The sequence below is a fragment of the Aquarana catesbeiana genome, linkage group LG12, assembly GCF_042186555.1.
Source record: "Aquarana catesbeiana isolate 2022-GZ linkage group LG12, ASM4218655v1, whole genome shotgun sequence".
Lineage (NCBI taxonomy): Eukaryota > Metazoa > Chordata > Amphibia > Anura > Ranidae > Aquarana > Aquarana catesbeiana.
In genome coordinates this window covers 5,684,005-5,706,252 of record NC_133335.1, presented here as the reverse complement: position 1 = coordinate 5,706,252, position 22,248 = coordinate 5,684,005, and the positions used below count along the sequence as shown (strand labels likewise).

General features: G+C 44.1%; 1 protein-coding gene across 4 annotated transcripts in view; it reads left to right on the top strand.

Annotated features, from left to right (window-relative positions):
• Nucleotides 1-7,970: 7,970 nt before the first annotated feature.
• Nucleotides 7,971-22,248, top strand: part of LOC141113850 (ABC-type organic anion transporter ABCA8-like) — an 82,619-nt gene continuing 68,341 nt past the window's right edge. The window contains exons 1-5 of one of the 4 annotated variants that reach the window (XM_073607171.1): nt 7,971-8,314; nt 11,884-11,988; nt 19,117-19,324; nt 19,523-19,678; nt 21,627-21,721. In XM_073607171.1, the coding sequence (XP_073463272.1) occupies nt 11,884-11,988; nt 19,117-19,324; nt 19,523-19,678; nt 21,627-21,721 (564 nt within the window). In that variant the 5' untranslated portion in view covers nt 7,971-8,314. Of the gene's footprint in view, nt 8,315-11,370; nt 11,989-19,116; nt 19,325-19,522; nt 19,679-21,626; nt 21,722-21,841; nt 21,983-22,248 lie in introns of those variants that run through there. The other 3 variants (XM_073607173.1, XM_073607170.1, XM_073607174.1) reach the window with 3 other exon arrangements.

The window sequence follows — 22,248 nt, the reverse complement described above, 5'->3', positions numbered from 1 at the left end:
AAAACAAAGGGAGAGGTAATGATGAGATTGCAGAGCTCTTATGATACCACACCTGTACAATGTCAATGCTGTTTAAGCATCATTTTGCCCATGGCCTTGGCACAAAAAGGCACCCAGTTCTTAGAAGGATTTACCTCCAGCATTCAGGGTCTTCCTGAACATGGAGGGGTAGGTTCGGCAGGGGGGGGATGCAGCAAACAAAAAATACTTACCAACCGCAATCAACATGTGGCCTGGAGCTGACCAAAAAAAGAACATCTTAGTTGGGGAAAGGGCTGTCTTTTGTTTCCAGCTTGGAACGTGTGGTCATGTGGGGCTCCAAGTGAGGATGGGCCAGGAAATATCAATACACCTCCTGATGTGTATTAGAAACAGTACACCACGGAATGCACTGTAGATATAGGCTACACTGGATGAATGCAGAGTACCACTGCCCTCCTATAAATCCCACTCCCGCCTTACCACCCTCACCCTCCTACTAGTCCTAATGTCTGGGGACATCGCACCAAACCCCGGCCCTCCCACACCCAAAATTGTCTGTCTACCTCCTCCAACAGTAGTCGTAACTCCCACCTTCTCATCCCAATTCCCCTGATTCGACAAGTCAGCCCCCCTCTTTCATGCGCCCTCTGGAATGCCCGCTCAGTCTTCAACAAACTAGCTTCTGTCAATGACCTTTTCCTCTCCAAATCCCTTAATCTATTTGCTATTACCGAAACCAGGCTCCAGGAATTCGACACTACCTCTCCAGCTGCTCTGTCCCACAGTGGCCTCCTCTGGACTCACTCCACCAGACCCACTGGACGAAAAGGAGGGGGTCGGACTTCTCCTCTCCCCACAATGCACCTTCAAGGTTCTTCCCACACCTCCCTCTCTTTCCACCTGCTCTTTCGAAGTGCACTGCGTTCGTCTTTTCTCTCCGGCTTGTCTGAGGGTCTCAGTCATTTATCGGCCTCCTGGACCAGTGTCACGCTTTCTGGATGACTTCTCTGCATGGTTACCCTACTTTCTCTCCTCTGAAGTACCTGCCATCATCCTAGGTAACTTTAACATTCCAATCAATGTTAATACTGCAACCACTTCTCAACTACTCAACCTAACCTCCTCTTTTAACCTAACACAATGGACACAAACCACCACTCACTCTAACGGCAATACTCTCGACCTCGTATTCTCCCATTACTGCACTCCCTGCAACCTCTCCAACACCCCTTTCCTCTCTGATCACAACCGTATCTGTTTTACACTCTCCTTGTCTCCTACCTCCCATGCTGCCAACCCACAAACCACTACCCACAGAAACCTTCGCAACCTCAACCCTTCCCTTCTTCATTCTGCTGCTGATGACCTTTATGACAAAATCGCACCCCTGTCCTGCCCAGACCTAACCACTTCCATCTACAACAACAAGCTGTCATCCCCCCTAGACGTACTTGCTACTCTTTCTACACGCAGAACCAGGCCCAATCTGCCACAACCCTGGCAAACAGACAACACCAGAAGTCTCAAGAGATGTAGCCGTGCTCTTGAGCATGATGTAAATCTAAATCTCTGCAAGACTTACCCTCTACAAATCTGCCCTCCTCAAATACAACTCCTGCCTCCACACTGCTAAACAAACCTACTACAACACTCTCATCAAAACCCTCTCGCCCCAAACCTTGTCAACTCTTTTCTACCCTTATTTCCTTACTTCACCCCCCCACTGCCCCCACCCACCAACTTGCTTACCGCTCAACAGATTGCCAACCATTGCAAAAGCAAAATCAACACAATTCACAAGGAGATATCCAGCATTCAACTTCCTCCCCTACCCAACACATCAGGTCCAACACCACTGTTAGAGAACTATTAGTTCCCCTTTGGTGCGCACTTGCGCGCACACGGACGTCTGCAGATGCCTGTGCGCATCAATGCGCATGCGCGGCGGACTGCGTGCACTCACAGGAGCGTGCTCATAACGCCAATTGGCGCCAGTCCTGCTATTATCCTGCTTGATACCTGTTGATGAACCTGGCTTGTCTTGACCCTGCTTCTGGATCCTGTTCCTGCTCTGACTACCGGTTTCTGATCCTGGCTTCCCAATGGACTCTGCTTATGCCTGCTGCCTTGTACTGCACTGCCCGCCTGTTACCAGACCCACCTATCCTTGTGATTTTGCTTCTGGCTGCTGCCTTGTACCTCGCTGCCCGCCTGTTACTGAACTCGGCTACCTTTGAGACCCTGTTCCTGCCTCTGGTGTTCATCCTCATCATTCCTCAAGTGTGTGCCACCTCGGTAATGCGACCCGCTGCGACCTCTTGCTGCAAGTTTACCAGGAACCTTACATCAACTAACGTTCCAGTACCACTGTTCCAGCAGAGTGCCTCTTTAACCCCAGCTGATCCTTGGTGCAAGACTACCTATCCTGGTGGTCCTCCTGCTCATCCAAGATCGCATCCTCTGCCGCAAGTCTCCGGGTCCGCATCTGCAGGCACTCGTGTTCCTCCTGGCCCTCAGTTTCCTCTGTCCACTTCCAGTGGGACCCAGGCTGGAGATACAAGAGAGGCCGACCTCGTCATTTAAGTCTCCACCCAGATACCCCACATCTTCAACCTCTCCCTCTCCTCCGGCACCTTTCCTTCCCCGCTCAAACATGCACTGGTTACCCCCATATCTTTTCTTAATGGCTGATCCTTATGCCGGCTCCTCCCCCCTTCAGTCTATTATGAATGCTGCTGCTAGACTAATACACCTCACTAACCAATCCATGACTGCTGCTCCTCTCTGCCAATCCCTTCACTGGCTTCCCCTCCCCCACCGTATAAAATTCAAAATGCTAACCACAACATACAAGGCCATTCACAACATCACCCCCAGCTACATCACCAACCTTATCTGCAGATATCGCCCAAATCGCCCCCTCCACTCCTCCCAGGACCTCCTGCTCTCTAGCTCCCTTGTTACCTCCTCCCATGCTCACCTTCAGGACTTCTCCAGAGCCTCACCCTTCCTCTGGAACTCCCTGCCCCGGTATGTCCGATCAGCCCCTACCCTGTCCACCTTCAGGACTTCTCCAGAGCCTCACCCTTCCTCTGGAACTCCCTGCCCCGGTATGTCCGATCAGCCCCTACCCTGTCCACCTCCAGGACTTCTCCAGAGCCTCTCTCATCCTCTGGAACTCCCTGCCCCGGTATAGCTGATCAGCCCCTAACCTGTCCACCTTTAGGAGATCCCTGAAAACTCATTTATTCAGGGAAGCCTATCCCACACCCACCTAACAACTGTCCCCGAGCCACCCCCCATCAAATCATTCCCCGCATCTATTACCTTTTGTACCCCCAGCCCCTCCCCTTTGGAATGTAAGCTCTACGAGCCGGTCCCTCCTGTCCCTTCTGTATTGAACTGTACTGTAATTGTGTTGCCCCCCCCCCCTATATTGTAAAGCGCTATATAAATCGTGTATAATAATAATAATAATAATAAATACATGAGACTGTATTTAAATATATATTAATACACCGCCTAAAGTGTATTAGAAACAGTACACCACAGAATGCACTGTAGATATAGGCTACACTGGATGCAGAGTATATATATTGTAAGAATGGGTTGATCAGACTCAAGTGGTAGGTGCATTTCCAGTGAGTACGCCAGTCCAAAACTGTATTTTAAGGGCGTGGTAGCGCACTTTTATTTTAAAGAACAAAAAAAAAAGGTTCACAAAGACATCGGTAGCCCACGCAGGGGGTTCCACCATTACTGTAACTTACAGACTCCAAATGCTTCAGCCTCCTGGCTTACGTTATTTCCACACGGCTGCTTCAGGCCTGTAGCCTAGGACTTAGGTCTGCTCCTTAGAACAAAAGAGCTTCCTAGAGTTAAAGCTCTCTCCTAGCTTACTCCTGATCAGCGCCTTGCTGCTCTGTCACAAAGTACATCCTCCTGCAGACATGCATGCTCTGGCTGCACCCATGCAGTCTCTGACTCCTGGAGAGGAATGGGGGTCCACCTGACTCCCATGTACAGACTTCCTGTCTGTGGGGTGGGGCCCTGAGCCATAGCCAGGTCACAACTAAATAACCCAGCACACAGCTGTGCAATCAGCATGTCTGTCTCTCCAATATCTGGCGTAAACCAGCAATATTCCAGGTAGCACAGGGTCCCACTGCCACAATAAATATATATATATATATATATATATTTATATATATATATATATATATATATATATATATATATATACACACACACACACACAAGACTGTATATATTAATACACCGCCTGAAGTGTATTAGAAACAGTACACCACAAAATGCACTGTAGATATAAGTTACACTGGATGCAGAGTATATTATATATACACACACAAGACTGTATATATAAGGGAGCCATAATTGGCCAAAGGCAGGGTGCCTTTGGCCAATCATGGCTCAGGGGGACTAAGTCCACCCCCCACACTATATAAGGCTGCTTACAGAACGGCCCTGTGTAGTGTTGTTGGTGTGGACGGAGAGATAGATTGAGTTAGATTAAGCAGGCAGGTTATTCAGTTAGTGGCAGTATATTTGATATATATATATATATATATATATATATATATACACACACATATATATATATTAATACACCACCTGAAGTGTATTAGAAACAGTACACAGAGTATATATATATATACACAAGACTGTATATATATATATATATATATATATATATATATATATATATATATTTATTAATACACTGCCTGCACTGACTGAATATAGAGTAAACACTAAATATATAATGCAGAGTATATATATATAAGGCTGCTTACAGAACGGCCCTGTGTAGTGTTGTTGGTGTGGACGGAGAGATAGATTGAGTTAGATTAAGCAGGCAGGTTATTCAGTTAGTGGCAGTATATTTGATATATATATATATATATATATATATATATATATATATATATATATATATATAGTAAACACTAAATATATAATGCAGAGTATATATATATATATATATATATATATATATATATATATATATATATATATTAATACACTGCCTGCACTGACTGCATATACAGTCTTGTGTATATATATATATATATATATATATATATACTCTGTGTACTGTTTCTAATACACTTCAGGTGGTGTATTAATATATATATATGTGTGTATATATATATATATATATATATATATATATATATATATCAAATATACTGCCACTAACTGAATAACCTGCCTGCTTAATCTAACTCAATCTATCTCTCCGTCCACACCAACAACACTACACAGGGCCGTTCTGTAAGCAGCCTTATATAGTCTGGGGCGTGGACTTAGTCCCCCTGAGCCATGATTGGCCAAAGGCACCCTGCCTTTGGCCAATTATGGCTCCCTTAGCAGGTGCATGCTTTGGCCAATCATCATACAGCAATGCACTGCGATCTCGCAGTGCATCATGGGGCATTCCGTGACGCTCGAATTTGCCGCTGCCGCCCCATAATGTTCACTCTTCGGCGAACGGGCAAACACCCGATCTTAGTCCCAAACATCAAGCTCATCCCTAATCACAAACACGCGGTACACACACTAATGCATGTTACTATTCAACGCCGGTGTAATTGGGTTCTAAGGGCCTGTTCACACAAGTGTTGATTGTGAAGAATGCGCCTATAGCATTTTTTGAAGCCTTGAACAAGCATCAAACGCCATGAAAGTGTTGTTTTTCTAGCGGGAAGAGCTTAAAAGGGAAGTGATGTAAAGGAAATGATCCGCTTTGAAGTGTCTCTTCTCTCCAATGAATTTGTGTACTGTCACTTGCTGGTAGCCAAGCTTCCTCGCACCGACACTTGCAGGTGAGGTCATTTGCTGGCCCCAACATTGCTGACACAAGAAGCTTTGCCAATAGAAAAAATGCTCAATGCCTCTGCTTCTACCTGGCACTGCCAGTATTGCTGGCTGGTTGATTTCTTTGCCCGCACACAGAAGCAAATGGTCATAGCTCCCAAGTGTCAGGGATTTCGAGGGACTGTCCCTGATATGGAGCAAAGTCCTTCTGTCCCTCTTCCCTCCTCCTTTGTCCCTCATGTTGGTCAAATCTATAGAGTTGTATATAAAAAAGTGTTTCCCGGTGCTAAACCATTAATCTCATTTCTAAGTTGCTACATTTGTAAACTTTCAAAAGCCAATATAAAGGAATAGTAGTGGTAAAAGAAAAAGCATTTTTTGTATAATTCTCCTTTAAGGGGGCGTGGCAGGGGGTGTGCCCTATGCTTACATACTTTGCTAATAGGTGTCCCTCCTTCCCATCTCTAAAAATTGGGAGGTATGTAAATGGTGTTATCACACGGCTGCTCTGTACAAACAGGAAGTGGCTGGAGCTGTCCTGTCCTTGTTCTCTTTTATTTTGCAATGCATTCTGGGATACAGGAACCTCCACTGCCTCTTCTTAGCACCCAGCTAACACATTATAAATGTATAGCGCTACCCCCCGCAGGAGCTGCTTGGTATGACGGGTCCTCTGTTCTCTGCCACGTCTCTGTAAACTGCTTCGTCACTTCTGACACACCTGGTTCTGTATAACTGGAAGAGGCTCACAGCTGTATGAGTTTCTTAACAAACAAAACTAAAACACAATATGAAACAAAACTAAAATACAATAATGCACTGTACACACGATCGGACTTTCCGACAACAAAACTGTTTTTTTTCCAAAGGATGTTGGCTCAAACTTGTCTTGCATACACACGGTCACACAAATGTTTGCCCAAAATTACCAACATGAGAATGCAGTGACGTACAACACGTACAACGAGCCGAGAAAAAGGAAGTTCAATAGCCAGTGCGGCTCCTTCTGCTTGATTCAGAGCATGCGTGAACTTTTGTGCGACGGACTTGTGTACACACGATCGGACTTTCCAACAACCAGTTTTGTTGTCGGAAAATTTGAGAACCTGCTCTCAAACATTTGTTGGTGGAAAGTCCGACAGCAAATGTTCTATGGAGCGTACACACGGTCTGACTTTCCGACAACAAGCTCACATCCAACATTTGTTGTCGGAAAGTCCGATCGTGTGTACGCGGCATTAGAAGCTAAACTAAAATACAATATGAAACAAAACTAAAACACAATAAGAAACAAAAATTAAAACACAATATGAAACAAAACTAAAACACAATATGAAACAAAACTAAAACACAATATGAAACAAAACTAAAACACAATAATAAACAAAACTAAAACACAATAGGAAACAAAACTAAAACGCAATAAGAAACAAAATTAAACACAATATGAAACAAACTTGTTTCATATTGTGTTTTAGTTTGTTTCATATTGTGTTTTAGTTTGTTTCATATTGTGTTTTAGTTTTGTTTATTATTGTGTTTTAGTTTTGTTTCATATTGTGTTTTAGTTTTGTTTCATATTGTGTTTTAGTTTTGTTTCATATTGTGTTTTAGTTTTGTTTCATATTGTGTTTTAGTTTGTTTCATATTGTGTTTTAGTTTTGTTTCATATTGTGTTTTAAACTAAAACACAATATGAAACAAACTAAAACACAATATGAAACAAAACTAAAACACAATAATAAACAAAACTAAAACACAATAATAAACAAAACTAAAACACAATATGAAAAAAAAAAAAACTAAAACACTATAGGAAAAAAACTAAAACACAATAGGAAACAAAACTAAAATACAATAAGAAACAAAACTAAAACACAACAACAAAGGAAAAAAAAGGAAATAAACAAAAATAATATTGAATACTATACTATAATGAGCATATCATCCTACTAAAACACAGCTTTGTAAAAAACAAAAAACAAAATCATTCATAGGTCTGGAATGCGCTCAAGTGTTAAGGACCCCTCCCCCATACAGCAAAATGGGACAATTAGGATTTGTGTTGCCCCTTCTGTATCTTGCACAATGCTGACCACAGAGCCAGCCAGTCCGTAGCTATGATTGTCCAATCTGTGCAAAAGTTCAGATCTTTGGTTTAGTTCCCCCTCTAGGGGGGTTGGGATCCTGGCTTCCTCTGCTCCCCATCCATCCAACCATCAGATGAAGAATGTGGATGAGATGGTGGAAGACGGTTCTGGGCTGGAGGTCCACACAATATGAGAATTGTCCCTGATGAATGTTCTCGGCTCTCACACAAATGAGAACAGCGACCCAAGAGAGGATTCTGGGATCTGCGCCAACATCAGAGCTACATCTGTGTCCCGGTCATGTGACCTCCTCAGACCGACGCTGTGCTGGGTGAAGAAACAGAACAGATGGTGGAATAGGAGGATCGGGGTGGCCGTGTGTGCGATCCTCTCCGACTCGCAAGGTAAGTGGATTTCCTGCTCAGGAGATGGAGAGATTTGTGGTTGTGCAATGACTCTTCCAACCAATAACAGTATATGGGAAATTATTATTATTATTCAGGATTTATTTAGCACCAACAGTTTGCACAGCACTTTACAATCTTACGGGAAGACAATACAGTTACAATACAGACATACAAGAGGGTTCTGCTCATAAGAGCTTACACTCTAAAAGGGTGGGGAAATATTGTATATGCCTGTCATGCTTTTACCGCTATCTTGGGCTCCTTTAAGTGGTTTTTCCCCTCCCTTCCTGTTCTGGTGACAAGATTTTAATCACCAACAGCAACACAGACAAATAACATTTTTTACATAAAGCCGTTCTCCAGGCAGCAAAAAAAAAAAAAAAATATCAAAAATCAAACCAAATGATCACCAAGCATTTTAAGTCCCTAAATATGACCTGGTATTGGCCCCTGTACAGCAGAGCTCAGGTTGGGAGTGGGGAAACCAATACAAGGAGGCTATCGGTTGTTCTGTGGTGTTCACAGCTGATTGGAGGAGAGAGCAGAGTGACAGAGAAATAAACTCATCACTGTGCTTGCCCACTGTTCCTTTACAGGCTGGGGCAACCTGGGCTCAGAGGAAGTGGGTTGAACGATGAGGACATCAGACTGAGGACATCTAGTGGCAGAAAAGAACTACTGCAGGGGAAAGATCTGGATTGAACATGAATATACAGAAAAGGCCGGTTTGGTTATTTTAAGCTGTAATGGGTCCCTCATTTTATTTCTCTTGTTCCTGTTGGTGGGATTCCAGATATCGTTTAGATAAAATGAATCTACACCTAGAAAAGTCTCAGAATCGTCTAATTGGTCATTTTAAGGGATCTTAAGAGCCTGGATGATCTGAATGTCTTTCTGATGAGGTCCTGCCCCCCCGGGGGGAAGATAATCTTCTGCGCACAGCTGTAAGTGGATATAACAGAGGACAACGCAAATAACTGTCAGCAGAGAAGGAGCAGAATATGTTCATCTCTATAAGAAACGCACACACAGCCGTCATCTCCTCTTCTGTACAGACCGCCATGTAAGAGGGCCCCCTTAAAGAGGAACTCCGGGCAAATACAAAATCACACCTAGGATACAGCCTGTTACTAGCATTAACCACTTGACCTCCGGAACATTTACCCCCCCCCCCCCCCCCACTTCATGACCAGGCCATTTTTAGCTAACTATTTAATTGACAATTGCGCGGTCACGCTGTGCCCAAATAAAATTTATATCAATTTTTTTCCCACAAAGAGAGCTTTCTTTTGGTGTATTTGAGCACCTAAAAAAAAGACCAAATATAAAAAATATATATATATAAACATATCCAATAAAAAAATCGAATTTCTTCATCAATTTAGGCCAATATGTATTCTGCTAAAAATGTTTGGTTAAAAAAAATCCCAATAAGCGTATATTGATTGGTTTGCGCAAAAGTTATATCATCTACAAACTATGGGATATATACTGGAAATTGTATTTATATATATTTTTTTACTATTTCAGTAGCGGCCCATCCATTCGGGGCGCCCGGGCGCCACCCCCCTATATGAATAATGGATAGATTCATGTATAGCACCCCCTATTCGTGTGTCCGGCCCCTTTCAGGACGCCGGGCGTGTGAATTACAGCGGCGGGTTTTTTTTTTTTTAAGCACCTGATTAGAGTCAGAGGCTCCAATAGGCTTCAAAATAGGGTGGACTTGTGGCGCAGAGCATTGGGCCACGAGCCCACCCAAGTGTTAACACAGCGCATGAATATATACGTATATACGCTGTTGTAACACTGATCCTCAATCTGGCCAGTCAGAAGCGGGTGTGAGATCCGTTTTCTGATTGCCAGAAAAGAGAAGACTCCCAATTGGCTGCCAAGAAGGAGGAGGAAACGGAAGCCGTTGCCACCGTGGAGACCCGTGGAGAGCAGGAGACACCCCCCAAAAAAAAATTCCCACCAGCCCCTACTGCCAGTAATGGTGGCGATCAGCGACTTATAACGGGACTGCGATATTGCGGCAGGCACTCTCTGACACTAACTGACACTTTGTGGGGACCAGGGACACCAATACAGTGATCAGTGCTAAAAAATATGTACTGTCACTGTACTAATGACAGAGGCTAGGAATGGGGTTAAACATCTCGGGCGTTCAAAGGGTTAACTGTGTGCCTAGCCAGTGTTTATGTGTACTGTGTGTGCTGCTTTTACTAAGGGAAATGATGGATTGTATTCCCTGCTCTGCAGGGAAAGGAAATCCATCACATCCCTGGTGCCAGGATGGAGCTCCGTATTGTGTACACAGGCAGAGCTCCATCCAGCCTCTCTCCTTGATAATCAGAACGTGCCAAAGGACATCCATTAGCTGGCAACTGCAGAAGAAGCGGCGTTCCAGGGGCGTACGTGCGCCCTCCTACACAGAAGTGCAGAATCACATATACCAAGCATTACCAAGCAGAAGCAGTGAGCCGGGGGCGAGAGCGCGACCCCTACTCAGAAGTACAGAATCACATATTGTATATACTGTATATACATGACTTTTCGTCCGTCTACGACTGCCCTGTCTGTGGGGTGACAACACTGCTGTGCGATTTCACTGCAGAACAAATTGCGTTGTCACCCTTATACAGGAAGTGGAATAATAATGTATCTACTGGCAGGATCATCAGGGAATAACACTGTGCTATGGGGGAGGGGCCACTTTTGTTCTCATTACTGACCGTCTGCATCATATATGTCATTCTGGTCAGATTTATACTTTAAAGGGCCAGTCCACTGACAGCGGATCTTCCCCTGTGTGATGGATGTCCGGTGATATCTTCTCCCTCTCGGGGGGCACTGGATGTGTTTCGCAGAGCTCTGCAATCATTGGAAGTTCTCTGTTACATTTTGAATACATTCTTATGTATCCGGCTGAGAGAAGTGCGGAGAGTAACATCTGTGTGACATCCCCGGGAATTTATTCCAGTTTCTGGAGGATTTCTTGTTTTTTGGTGAAGTGAAATCCCTTGTGGCTTTGCAGTTTTACATAATGTACTCAACTTATTACTGAATAGGAGAGCAGCTCAGCCTCAGGATCATTAAACAGAATGCAAAATTAAAAAAAAAAGATACATAACATCAACAAAAAGAAACAAAAACAAGTATTTTCAAATTGATCATTAAACAGAATGCAAAATAAAAAAAAAGATACAAAACATCAACAAAAAGACACAAAAACAAGTATTTTCAAATTGATCATTAAACAGAATGCAAAATAAAAAAAAAGATACAAAACATCAACAAAAAGACACAAAAACAAGTATTTTCAAATTGATCATTAAACAGAATGCAAAAAACAAACACAAAAAAACAAAAAAAATACAAAAAAACCCCAAAAAGATACAAAAGAAAACAACAAAAAGCTAAAACAAAAAATTAAAAAGATACAAAAAACAACAAAAAAAGATACAAAAAATAAAATAAAAAAGAAATTAAAAAATAACATAAAAGTTGCAAAACAACAACAAGGAGTATTTCCAAAGTAATCATTGGTGATGTTTGTCTTTCAGATGACCGGAGGGACAGGGAGGGAGACCAGCCTTGTACAGCAGACCTTTGCTCTGCTGCGGAAGAATATTCTGGTACAATGGAGGCGTCTGGGAAATGTAGTGCTGGTAAGTAAACCGTGACTGGGGGCAATCCTGTGGGGGGGGGGGAGGGGGGTGCCCTTAAATGAGAGAACAATGTAAGTTGTTGCTGCTGACCTTTTCTTTCCTACAATAAATTATTATTTATAAACTGTTATTGAATGTTTATTTTAGTGAATGGGTCACTTTAAAGGCAACATTTATTTTATTTTATCAGTAGAACTGATAGGATAAAACTTCTGTCAAGTGTTTTTGTTTTGTTTTTTGGCTCTCTATTAGGGATGAGCTTCGAGTTCGAGTCGAACTCATGTTCGACTCGAACATTGGCTGTTCGCAAGTTCACCGAACAGCGAACAATTTGGGGTGTTCGCGGCAAATTCGAATGCCGCGGAACACCCTTTAAAAGTCTATGGGAGAAATCAAAAGTGCTAATTTTAAAGGCTAATATGCAAGTTATTGTCATAAAAAGTGTTTGGGGACCTGGGTCCTGCCCCAGGGGACATGGATCAATGCAAAAAAAAGTTTTAAAAACGGCCGTTTTTTCAGGAGCAGTGATTTTAATAATGCTTAAAGTCAATCAATAAAAGTGTAATATCCCTTTAAATTTCGTACCTGGGGGGTGTCTATAATGTGCCTGTAAAGGGGCGCATGTTTCCTGTGTTTAGAACAGTCTGACAGCAAAATGACATTTTGAAGGAAAAAACTCATTTAAAACTACTCGCGGCTATTGCATTGCCGACAATACACATAGAAGTTCATTGATAAAAACGGCATGGGAATTCCCCAAAGGGGAACCCCGAACCAAAATTAAAAAAAAAAAATGACGTGGGAGTCCCCCTAAATTCCATACCAGGCCCTTCAGGTCTGGTATGGATATTAAGGGGAACCCCGGCCAAAATAAAAAAAAAAATGACGTGGGGTTCCCCCTAAATTCCATACCAGACCCTTCAGGTCTGGTATGGATTTTAAGGGGAACCCCGCGCCAAAAAAAAAAAAAAAACGGCGTGGGGTCCCCCCAAAAATCCATACCAGACCCTTATCCGAGCACGCAACCTGGCAGGCCGCAGGAAAAGAGGGGGGGACGAGAGTGCGGCCCCCCCTCCCTCCTGAACCGTACCAGGCCACATGCCCTCAACATTGGGAGGGTGCTTTGGGGTAGCCCCCCAAAACACCTTGTCCCCATGTTGATGAGGACAAGGGCCTCATCCCCACAACCCTGGCCGGTGGTTGTGGGGGTCTGCGGGCGGGGGGCTTATCGGAATCTGGAAGCCCCCTTTAACAAGGTGACCCCCAGATCCCGGCCCCCCCCCTGTGTGAAATGGTAAGGGGGTACATAAGTACCCCTACCATTTCACGAAAAAAGTGTCAAAAATGTTAAAAATGACAAGAGACAGTTTTTGACAATTCCTTTATTTAAATGCTTCTTCTTTCTTCAATCTTCCTTCATCTTCTGGTTCTTCTGGCTCTTCTGGTTCTTCCTCCGGCGTTCTCGTCCAGCATCTCCTCCGCGGCGTCTTCTATCTTCTTCTCCTCGGGCCGCTCCACACCCATGGCATGGGGGGGAGGCTCCCGCTCTTCTCTTCTTCTCTTCTTCTTTTCTTCTCTTCTTCTCTTCTTCATTTTCTTCTCCGGGCCGCTCTGCAATCCATGCTGGCATGGAGGGAGGCTCCCGCTGTGTGACGGCGCTCCTCGTCTGACAGTTCTTAAATAAGAGGGGGGGGCGGGGCCACCCGGTGACCCCGCCCCCCTCTGACGCACGGTGACTTGACGGGACTTCCCTGTGACGTCACGGGGAAAAGGAGAAAAGAAAAGCAGCCGGAGCGGCACAATGTAAAGTACAGAGACAATGACAAAAACCAACGTGTCTTCGCCATGACAGTATAGCAAAGAGCACAATGATATATGTATATTTGTATATATTATTAGTCCCAGCACAGGAATCTTTCTCTGTGTAAGGGAGTATAGAACATCATATATTAGACATATATACACAGAGAAAGATTCCTGTGCTGGGACTAATAATATATACAAATATACATATATCATTGTGCTCTTTGCTACACTGTCATGGCGAAGACACGTTGGTTTTTGTCATTGTCTCTGTACTTTACATTGTGCCGCTCCGGCTGCTTTTCTTTTCTCCTTTTCATATACATTGTCATCCTTTTGACACATCTGTGATGCTGGGATCCGTTCAGTCTACTCCCCGGGGTTGCGACGCGCCCAGCCCAGGACCCACCACCCCCCTGTCATTGACGTGGGCGGGCCCTGGCCTCGGCGCGTCGACGTCATGCCCCCTACACCCCGCCTGCGGCGTCTTGGCCGCCGCAGACGGGATGTCTAGAGTTTTTCCTTCTCCGGGCTTAAGCGCTGTGGGGTCGGTTAGGAGGCCGCATCCATCGGCCTCCCCTCCCCCTACCGCGTCATTACGCCCGCGCGTGACGTTGGCGTGAGCGCGCCGCTCGGTTGCGGCTATTTGAGGCTCCATCTGGCCGGGCATCCCACATTTCCGCCATGCACACCGGACGTCTGGCTCGGCCGGGCACCCACCACTTAGGTAATTCCTTCACATTCTATTACCTCCCTTCACCCTCTCCAGCTACTTTGGCTTTCTCACCTACACCTTATCTTTCCCATCACTTTCACTCCCTCTAGTGCTTTAGCTCCTTTCTACACACTCAGGGGCACGTTATACTGCTCCCACCTCACTCATTTCCCAACATCACTATCCTCTATCCCATACATTTTTCACACCTTCATTTTTCATGGTTTTTTTTCCCCAGTTCCTCTACACTCCCTGTCCTTGTCGGACGTCCCTGCCTGCCGGTCCTGTGGGTGCCTGTGTTACTTGGGCCACTGTGGCCGACATCATTGGGGTGCGCTCTCTGCCTCAACCCCGGGGGAGACTCCATGGACCTAGACTAACATCACATTGCAACACATAGGTCATCACAAACTAACCACTGCACAATCTGTGAGTATGCAGAAGATCATATTTTCAGCATATGTTCTCTATAAATACCTATCTATACAATAACAGATACTCTATTGTTTCTGTTATAGTTTAACCGCATCGGACTCCTGACGATTGGTTTAAAGCCAAGAAACGCGTAGAGTTTAGATCTATTGATGCATCCTTTATCTGTACTATGCATATGTGTTCTTGTCAATGCACTACTTAGTTATGTTCCTCGCTTGTCCATACATTGTGTACCATGCATATGTGTTCTTGTCAATGCACTACCTAGTTATGTTCCTCGCTTGTCCATACATTGCTGGTAATATGTTTTAGAGTCTAGATCCATTCATGTATACACTGACTGTATAATGTATATATGCCCTTGCAATTGTATTACTATTCATGAACCCTGCTGGTCCATACATTGTTGCGAATATGGTTTATTTTGGTTTTATATGTGTCCTTTCTCCCATTGACTGTATTTGATTCGAATATCCATGTCAATAAACTTTTTTACTATCATTACCTTTCATTATTATCTATGTTGACCCTATTCATCTTACTCTCACTCCATTCATAATTGTCAACTTATATGTTTTGTTCATTTTTTCATACCCCACCCTCATCATTGGCCCAACATATTCACCCACATGCCTCATACAAAGTCCCGTTTCTGTCCCCCCATTTTGTTACATATATTTGGGATGGAGGCATTTGGGTGTTTCTTTACCAAAATGGTGTGGATTGGTCACAACCCCTTTTGACGAATGCATTTGGGTGGCAAAAATCTGAATGCAATCTATAGACTGGGGGGAGAACCTCTGGGGGAATCTAGGATGGAAAAGGACCTGGGGGTCCTAGTAGATGATAGCAGCAGCTTGGCATTGCATGCCATTGCTGAGCCTAACGAAGCAAACAGAATATTGGCATTAAAAAGGGGATCAACTCCAGAGATAAAACGATAATTCTCCTGCTCTACAAGACTCTGGTCCGGCCGCACCTGGAGTATGTAGATATGAGGAAAGGTTGCGAGCACTGAACTTATTCTCTCTGGAGAAGAGACTCGTGAGAGGGGATATGATTTCAATATACAAATACCGTACTGGTGACCCTACAATAGTGATAAAACTTTTTTGCGGAAGGGAGTTTAACAAGACTCGTGGCCACTCATTAAAATTAGAAGAAAAGAGGTTTAACCCTAAACTACGTAGAGGGTTCTTTACTGTAAGAGCGGCAAGGATGTGAAATTCCCTTCCACAGGCGGTGGTCTCAGCGGGGAGCATTGATAGTTTCAAGAAACGATTAGATAAGCACCTGAATGACCACAACATACAGGGATATACAATGTAATACTGACACATAATCACACACATAGGTTGAACTTGATGGACTTGTGTCTTTTTTCGACCTCACCTACTATGTAACTATGTAACTTGAGCTTGCTTTCTCAGGTGTGCTTGGCATTCTTACCAACATTCAATCCCCCAATCACAGTGGTAATTCTTCCAAGACAGGTTCAGGAGCCATCTATTTTTGTTTGTCCAACACCAACTGCTTGGCCTTTTGCCTCCTCTACCAATGTTCCTGTACCCAAGAACTAAGAGTTCTGGGCAGGAGTTTAAAATTGAGAGCGAATGGTGGGACTTTATATGAAGCACACAGCAGCACAAAAGGAAGTCAAGTGACTGGGAAACGCTGTTTATTCATGTTGTATAATCTCATAGCTCCCAACTGTCCCTTATTTGGAGGGACTGTCCCTGAATTGAAGCAATGTCCCTCTTTCCCCCTCATTTGTTCCTCATTTTGGTCTGATCCATATACTTAAAATGCACTTTTTATCTTTCAAAAAGTGTTTCTCAGTGCTAAACCTTTCATCCAATTTCTAAATTGCTGCATTTGTACATTTTAAAAGCCAATATAAAGCAATAGTAGTGGTATAAAAAGCCCTTGTGGATTTAATTAATCTTTTTTTTGGGTAATGCCGCGTACACACGATCGGACTGGCTGGACTTTTTTGTTTTTAGATATTTTTTATGGTTCATGCCTCTGATGAGCGGCTATAAGGCCACGAAACGTGTCAAGCCTTACACTTTACTACCATTCTACCATGGACCAATTTATATTCTCTACAGTTTTATTCATGTTTATAATCATTCAGTATATGAATTATGTTTATTTATATATATATATATATATATATATATATATATATATATATATATATATATATATATATATATATATATTTTTTTTTTTTCCCCCTCTTCTCTTAATTTTTCTATATTTAGTATTGTTTTTAACTTGCCTATGTTTATAATACATATCTATTGTCTGTTCTACAACTGTTTCAATGATTGCGGACTACTATGTAACTTATGTTGTAAATGATCAAATGCTTTTGGAGGTTATATACCCATTAAGTTGTATGTTAGATTATACAACATGAATAAACAGCGTTTCCCAGTCACTTGACTTCCTTTTATGCTGCTGTGTGCTTCATATAAAGTCCCACCATTCGCTCTCAATTTTAATCAATGATAGGGATGGAGGCAGTTTCCCCTTTGGTTCCTGGCTCATTTAAAGTCCCCAAAGTCTTTTTCTTTTCTAGGCAGGAGTTGTTCCAGTGTCCCCAACAGAAGGTCCTCGGGCATCTGGCTGGACTGCCCAAACATAAGGAAGAAGGGCATGTGTCCAATGGACTTGTGGACGGTGTAGTTATAGGCCCATACCACAGCCACTCATGTTGGCACCACCGATCTCAATAGCTCTAAAATCTGCAGCATTCAGCAGGGTGTGATTGAATCACTCACAGGTGCCATTGCATTAAAGGTGATAGGGAGTGGTGTGAGATTTACTTTTGGTCATTATTACATACCCAAAGTTCTGGCCTTGGCCTGACAATATCCACTTTGAGCAGCCATACGATTGGACAATGTGCTCCCAGAAATGTTTGGCAGTGGTGACAGCTATCTCGTCCTTGGTAGGCACCACCACTGCGAACCTGGTAAAGTGGTCAGCGAAGACATGCACATATTGATAGCCATAGGGCGTGCTGGAGATCGTTAGGATGTCCATGGTCACCGATTCCAAAGGGCTCAGGGGTGGTGTTTGTCATTGGAGTGATCTTTTCAGAGGGAGCCCTGCAGCTGGCACAACTTTCACACTCCTGACAAGCTTTGTGCACCCAGTCTGACAAAAATGGAACTAAGAAGTACCTCCAAACAAGCGATTCTGTCTGATCCACCCCAAAATGGCTGCCTGTTCTGTGGATTACTTGGCAGATCTGTAGGATATGCGACTGGAATATCCCATAACTCGGAGGGGATACATGCCTGATAAGGTCCTTGATGGACCATGGATAGGGTACAGCCCACCCGCCACTCTCATTATAGGCCTTGCAGGGTTCGATTATTATGTTGGTCCACTGTAATTTTTGGGGTGGCCCAACAGGGAGTGACCAGACCACTTCTTGTAAGGGTGCCAAAAGTAACTTTGGCTTGGGGGTGTACAGACCAATACTACTTGTTCCATTTGCTTCTTGGTTGCCCTGCAGAAGAGCGCCACCTGCAGTGGAGAAAGAAGACTACGCCTGCCTACACTGGTGTCACCAGGACAGGAAGACAAAGGGAGCAATGAAGGCTAAATGATATTCTATTGCTGCTTGCTTGATATCATTATGGTGTTCTTGCTGTTTCTGTTCATTACTACTTGCCGCCCATGTGACACCCTGTCCCCAGGACAGGAAGTTATTAATATATCCCTTATGGGGACACAGGAATTAACACTTTCTGCCTGTCCCTGCTACAGTTTTATGTTCTTCATGGTCCAAATCCTTTCTGTAAATCTCTTTTGGTATAATCAAGAGTTTTTATTCCATATAATTATTGGTTTAATATAAACAGCTCTGATGAAGGGTGGGATGTTCTAAAACGTGTTAGATTTCCACCTCTGCCATAAACACATCAGTGGTTCAAACCCTCTCTGTGCATAACTAAATAAAACTGTTTCTCTGGAGTACAGCTTTAATGATCCTGAGAGGCCGTCCCATGTCCTCAAGGAGAATGGATTCCTCTGGTTAGGGGCCCCTTTATCTTACCCATATTTTCCTGTAGTGGAGAGCTCAGGAGATCTATGTCTGTGATCTCGAATGATTTATTACAATTGGTGATGGTGGTGACCCCATGTTTGGTTTACAGGAGTGGGTCCAGCATTTGGCGTTGATCTTCTTGCTCTTCGTAGTGCTGGCTTCTAGAGATAGTCCAAGCCCAAGTGCGTACACACCATCCGTTGTCCTGGGGCGCCTAGATGAATTCAGCAACAAAAGTTTTCCAATTGGCTACATCCCTACAACCCCAGCCATCCGGGACATAATGCAGAGGGTCAGCAGAAGCCCCATCACCCCAGGTAAGATCAGCTTTAAGCCGAGCATGGTGCTCCTCTCCGATGAATGAAGAGTGTATGGGGGTCATCATAGTGCCTGACTGCTTTATAAAATCTTTTAGTTCCTGTTCAAGTATTAAATGTGTGTACAAAGCTGGGGTACCCTAAGAATGACCCCCGCTAATGAATGGAAATTACAAAAGTCCCGATTCCTCCTTTCAGAAATATCAGTGCAGAAATTCCAAAATACTTCTGACCTCCAGGACGCAGTTCATGAGAACATCACCGCTGCTGTGGAATTTGAGAACGAGTTTACGTATTTTATCAGATATCATCACTACACCATCCCGAACCCCAATGACTACTTGGCTTTTAGAGGTAAGAGAGCAAGTAGCCAATTTTTCAGCAGTGCCATGGAGGTCTCTGTTTTTACGTCCTAAGCAATTTCACTTCCTTTAAAAACATCAGCATGCTGAAACTTTCATACTGCCACTTCCTTGTTTTCTTTTTGCATTTACATGAAAGTCTACTGCAGCCTTTCTCAACCATTTTACCAGAGGAACCTGTAAAATAAGTTTCAGGGCTCAGGGAACCCCTGCTAATTCAATTCATTGGGGATCAGTGGGGAAAATATCCCTTATGTTAGTGGCCACTGGCCAGTTGTCATTGGGAAGAATTTCCCTTACATTGGTGGTCAGTGGGAAGAATGATCCTTTCATCAGTTATCAGTGGCAAGAATGCTTCTTGCATTGGTGGTCAGTGGGGAGAAAGATCCTTCTATTGGGGGTTAGTAGGAAGACTTCTCCTTACATTGGCAATCAGTTATAAGAACATCCCTTACATTGGTGAATAACGGGAAGAATATCCTTTACATTGGTGGTGACCAGTGGGAAGAATGTTCCTTACATTGGTGATCAGTGAGAAGAATGTTCCTTACATTGGTGGCCAGTGGGAAGAATGCCCCTTAAAATGGTGGTCAATGGGAAGAATGTCCCTTACATTGGTGATCAGTGGGAAGAATGTCCCTTACATTGGTGATCAGTGGGAAGAATGTCCCTTACATTGGTGATTGGTGGGAAGAATGTCCCTTACATTGGTGGTCAGTGGGAAGAATGTTCCTTACATTGGTGATCAGTTGGAAGAATGCTCCTTACATTGGAGGTCAGTGGGAAAATGTCCCTTAAAATGGTGGTCAGTGGGAAGAATGCCCCTTACATTGGTGGTTAATGGGAAGACTGCCCCTTACATTGGTGGTCAGTGTAAAAATGCCCCTTATATTGGTGGCCAGTGGGAAAAAATGCCCTTTACAATGGTGATAAGTGGGACGAAGGCCCCTTATATTGGTGGTCAGTGGAAAGAATGCTCCTTACATTGGAGATCAGTGGGAAGAATGTCCCTTAAAATTGTAGTCAGTGGGAAGAATGCCCCTTACATTTGTGGTCAGTAAGAACAATGCCACTACTCACATACCTTGCAGCCTGAGCCAGATGTGCAGCGGGAGGCCTCTTTTACAGATCTGGCTTGGGGACTAGTGATGTTGTGACAGTGGCCGCGAGAGCGTGGTGAGGCATGACTGTCTGTGTAGTCTGGTGGTAGTAGTGATGCGTAGCAGGTGCATCATCAGAGCTGGCTGGATAGCTGGAACAGCAGATCCTGGACCGGTAGACAGGCAGCAATGGGCAGCGGCTGATAGCAGGCTGATAGCAGGTGCAGGAAGACCCACAGTAGAAGATGCTCTAGTTGGAGCTAGGCAGATGCAGGCAGGGCAGATGAACAACTGGATGTGAGGTCAGACAAGCCAGGTCGGCAACAGACAGTCAGATGCAGGTATAGATGGCAGGCAAGGAACTGTCAGGGTACAGGCAGAAGTTGGCAACATGAAATCAAGCAGATAAGCAGAAGGCAGAGCAAAGTCCAGAGACAGACCGAGGTCAGCACATGTAGCGTTCAAGCAAAGTCAGGAGCAAGCCGGGTTAAACACAGAAGTCTGCAGAATCCGATACAAGAACACGGGTACAGCTGCAGATCAGACACCAATGGACTAGTGCAGCTGCTGCACTCATATAGGCCACTTGGTGCCAGTGTCAATGGCTAATGAACGCATGAGCATAGGTGTGTGCATTCGCATGCGCATATACGTTCACCTGAGCACAATAAGATGGGCACATGCAGGCCAGCGTTGCATGCACCTCGGAGCTTCAGCTGTGCTATGGCCAGCACGTTCCAGACAGCTACCATTCTCTTTCACAGGGTTGCATAAATTAAATACTACTGGCTCTAATATGTATCTTCTTTTTGTCTTTGCTCTTCCTGTGTGTTCCTCCAGGTTACTGTGGAACTTCAGAAAACTGCCGCCCCCTGGAGTACTGGAAAGTGGGGTTCATCTCTCTACAAGCCAGCATTGACTCTGCCATTGTTGAGGTGAGCCAAAAGCCATTTCTGTCCCCATCACTACTCATTATATAGGTAGCTGTCTGATCAATGGAGAGAGAAAGATCCTGAGGGGTAAAAATGGACCCGGTTTCTTAAAAGCCCTAACAGACACACTTACGTTTCTAAGTGGGAAGAAGACCAAGGAAGGCACCAAAGGCAAGGAAGACGGTCACAGACCTGGTGCATGATAGGCTCCTGTTCTATCAACATACCTACCTTCGAATCAGTCTTCAGGACCATCTTGAGGAGGTATATGCTTCCGTCTCGTCTAGCACCCCTCTACCCATCTTCTCCTGGCACTTGTTTCTGAGGCTGCTCCATTCCAGGGGATGTTCTCCACACATGGTGGACATGCTCTATGCTCTCTGTATTTGGGATCAAGGTCCTTAAACTCTTTCAATCATTGCTGGCTTGTCCCTTCCTTAGAGACCTGTGGTATGTTCTCTTATGCCGCTTACACACGATCGGACATTCCGACAACAAAACGGATGTTGGCTCAAACTTGTCTTGCATAC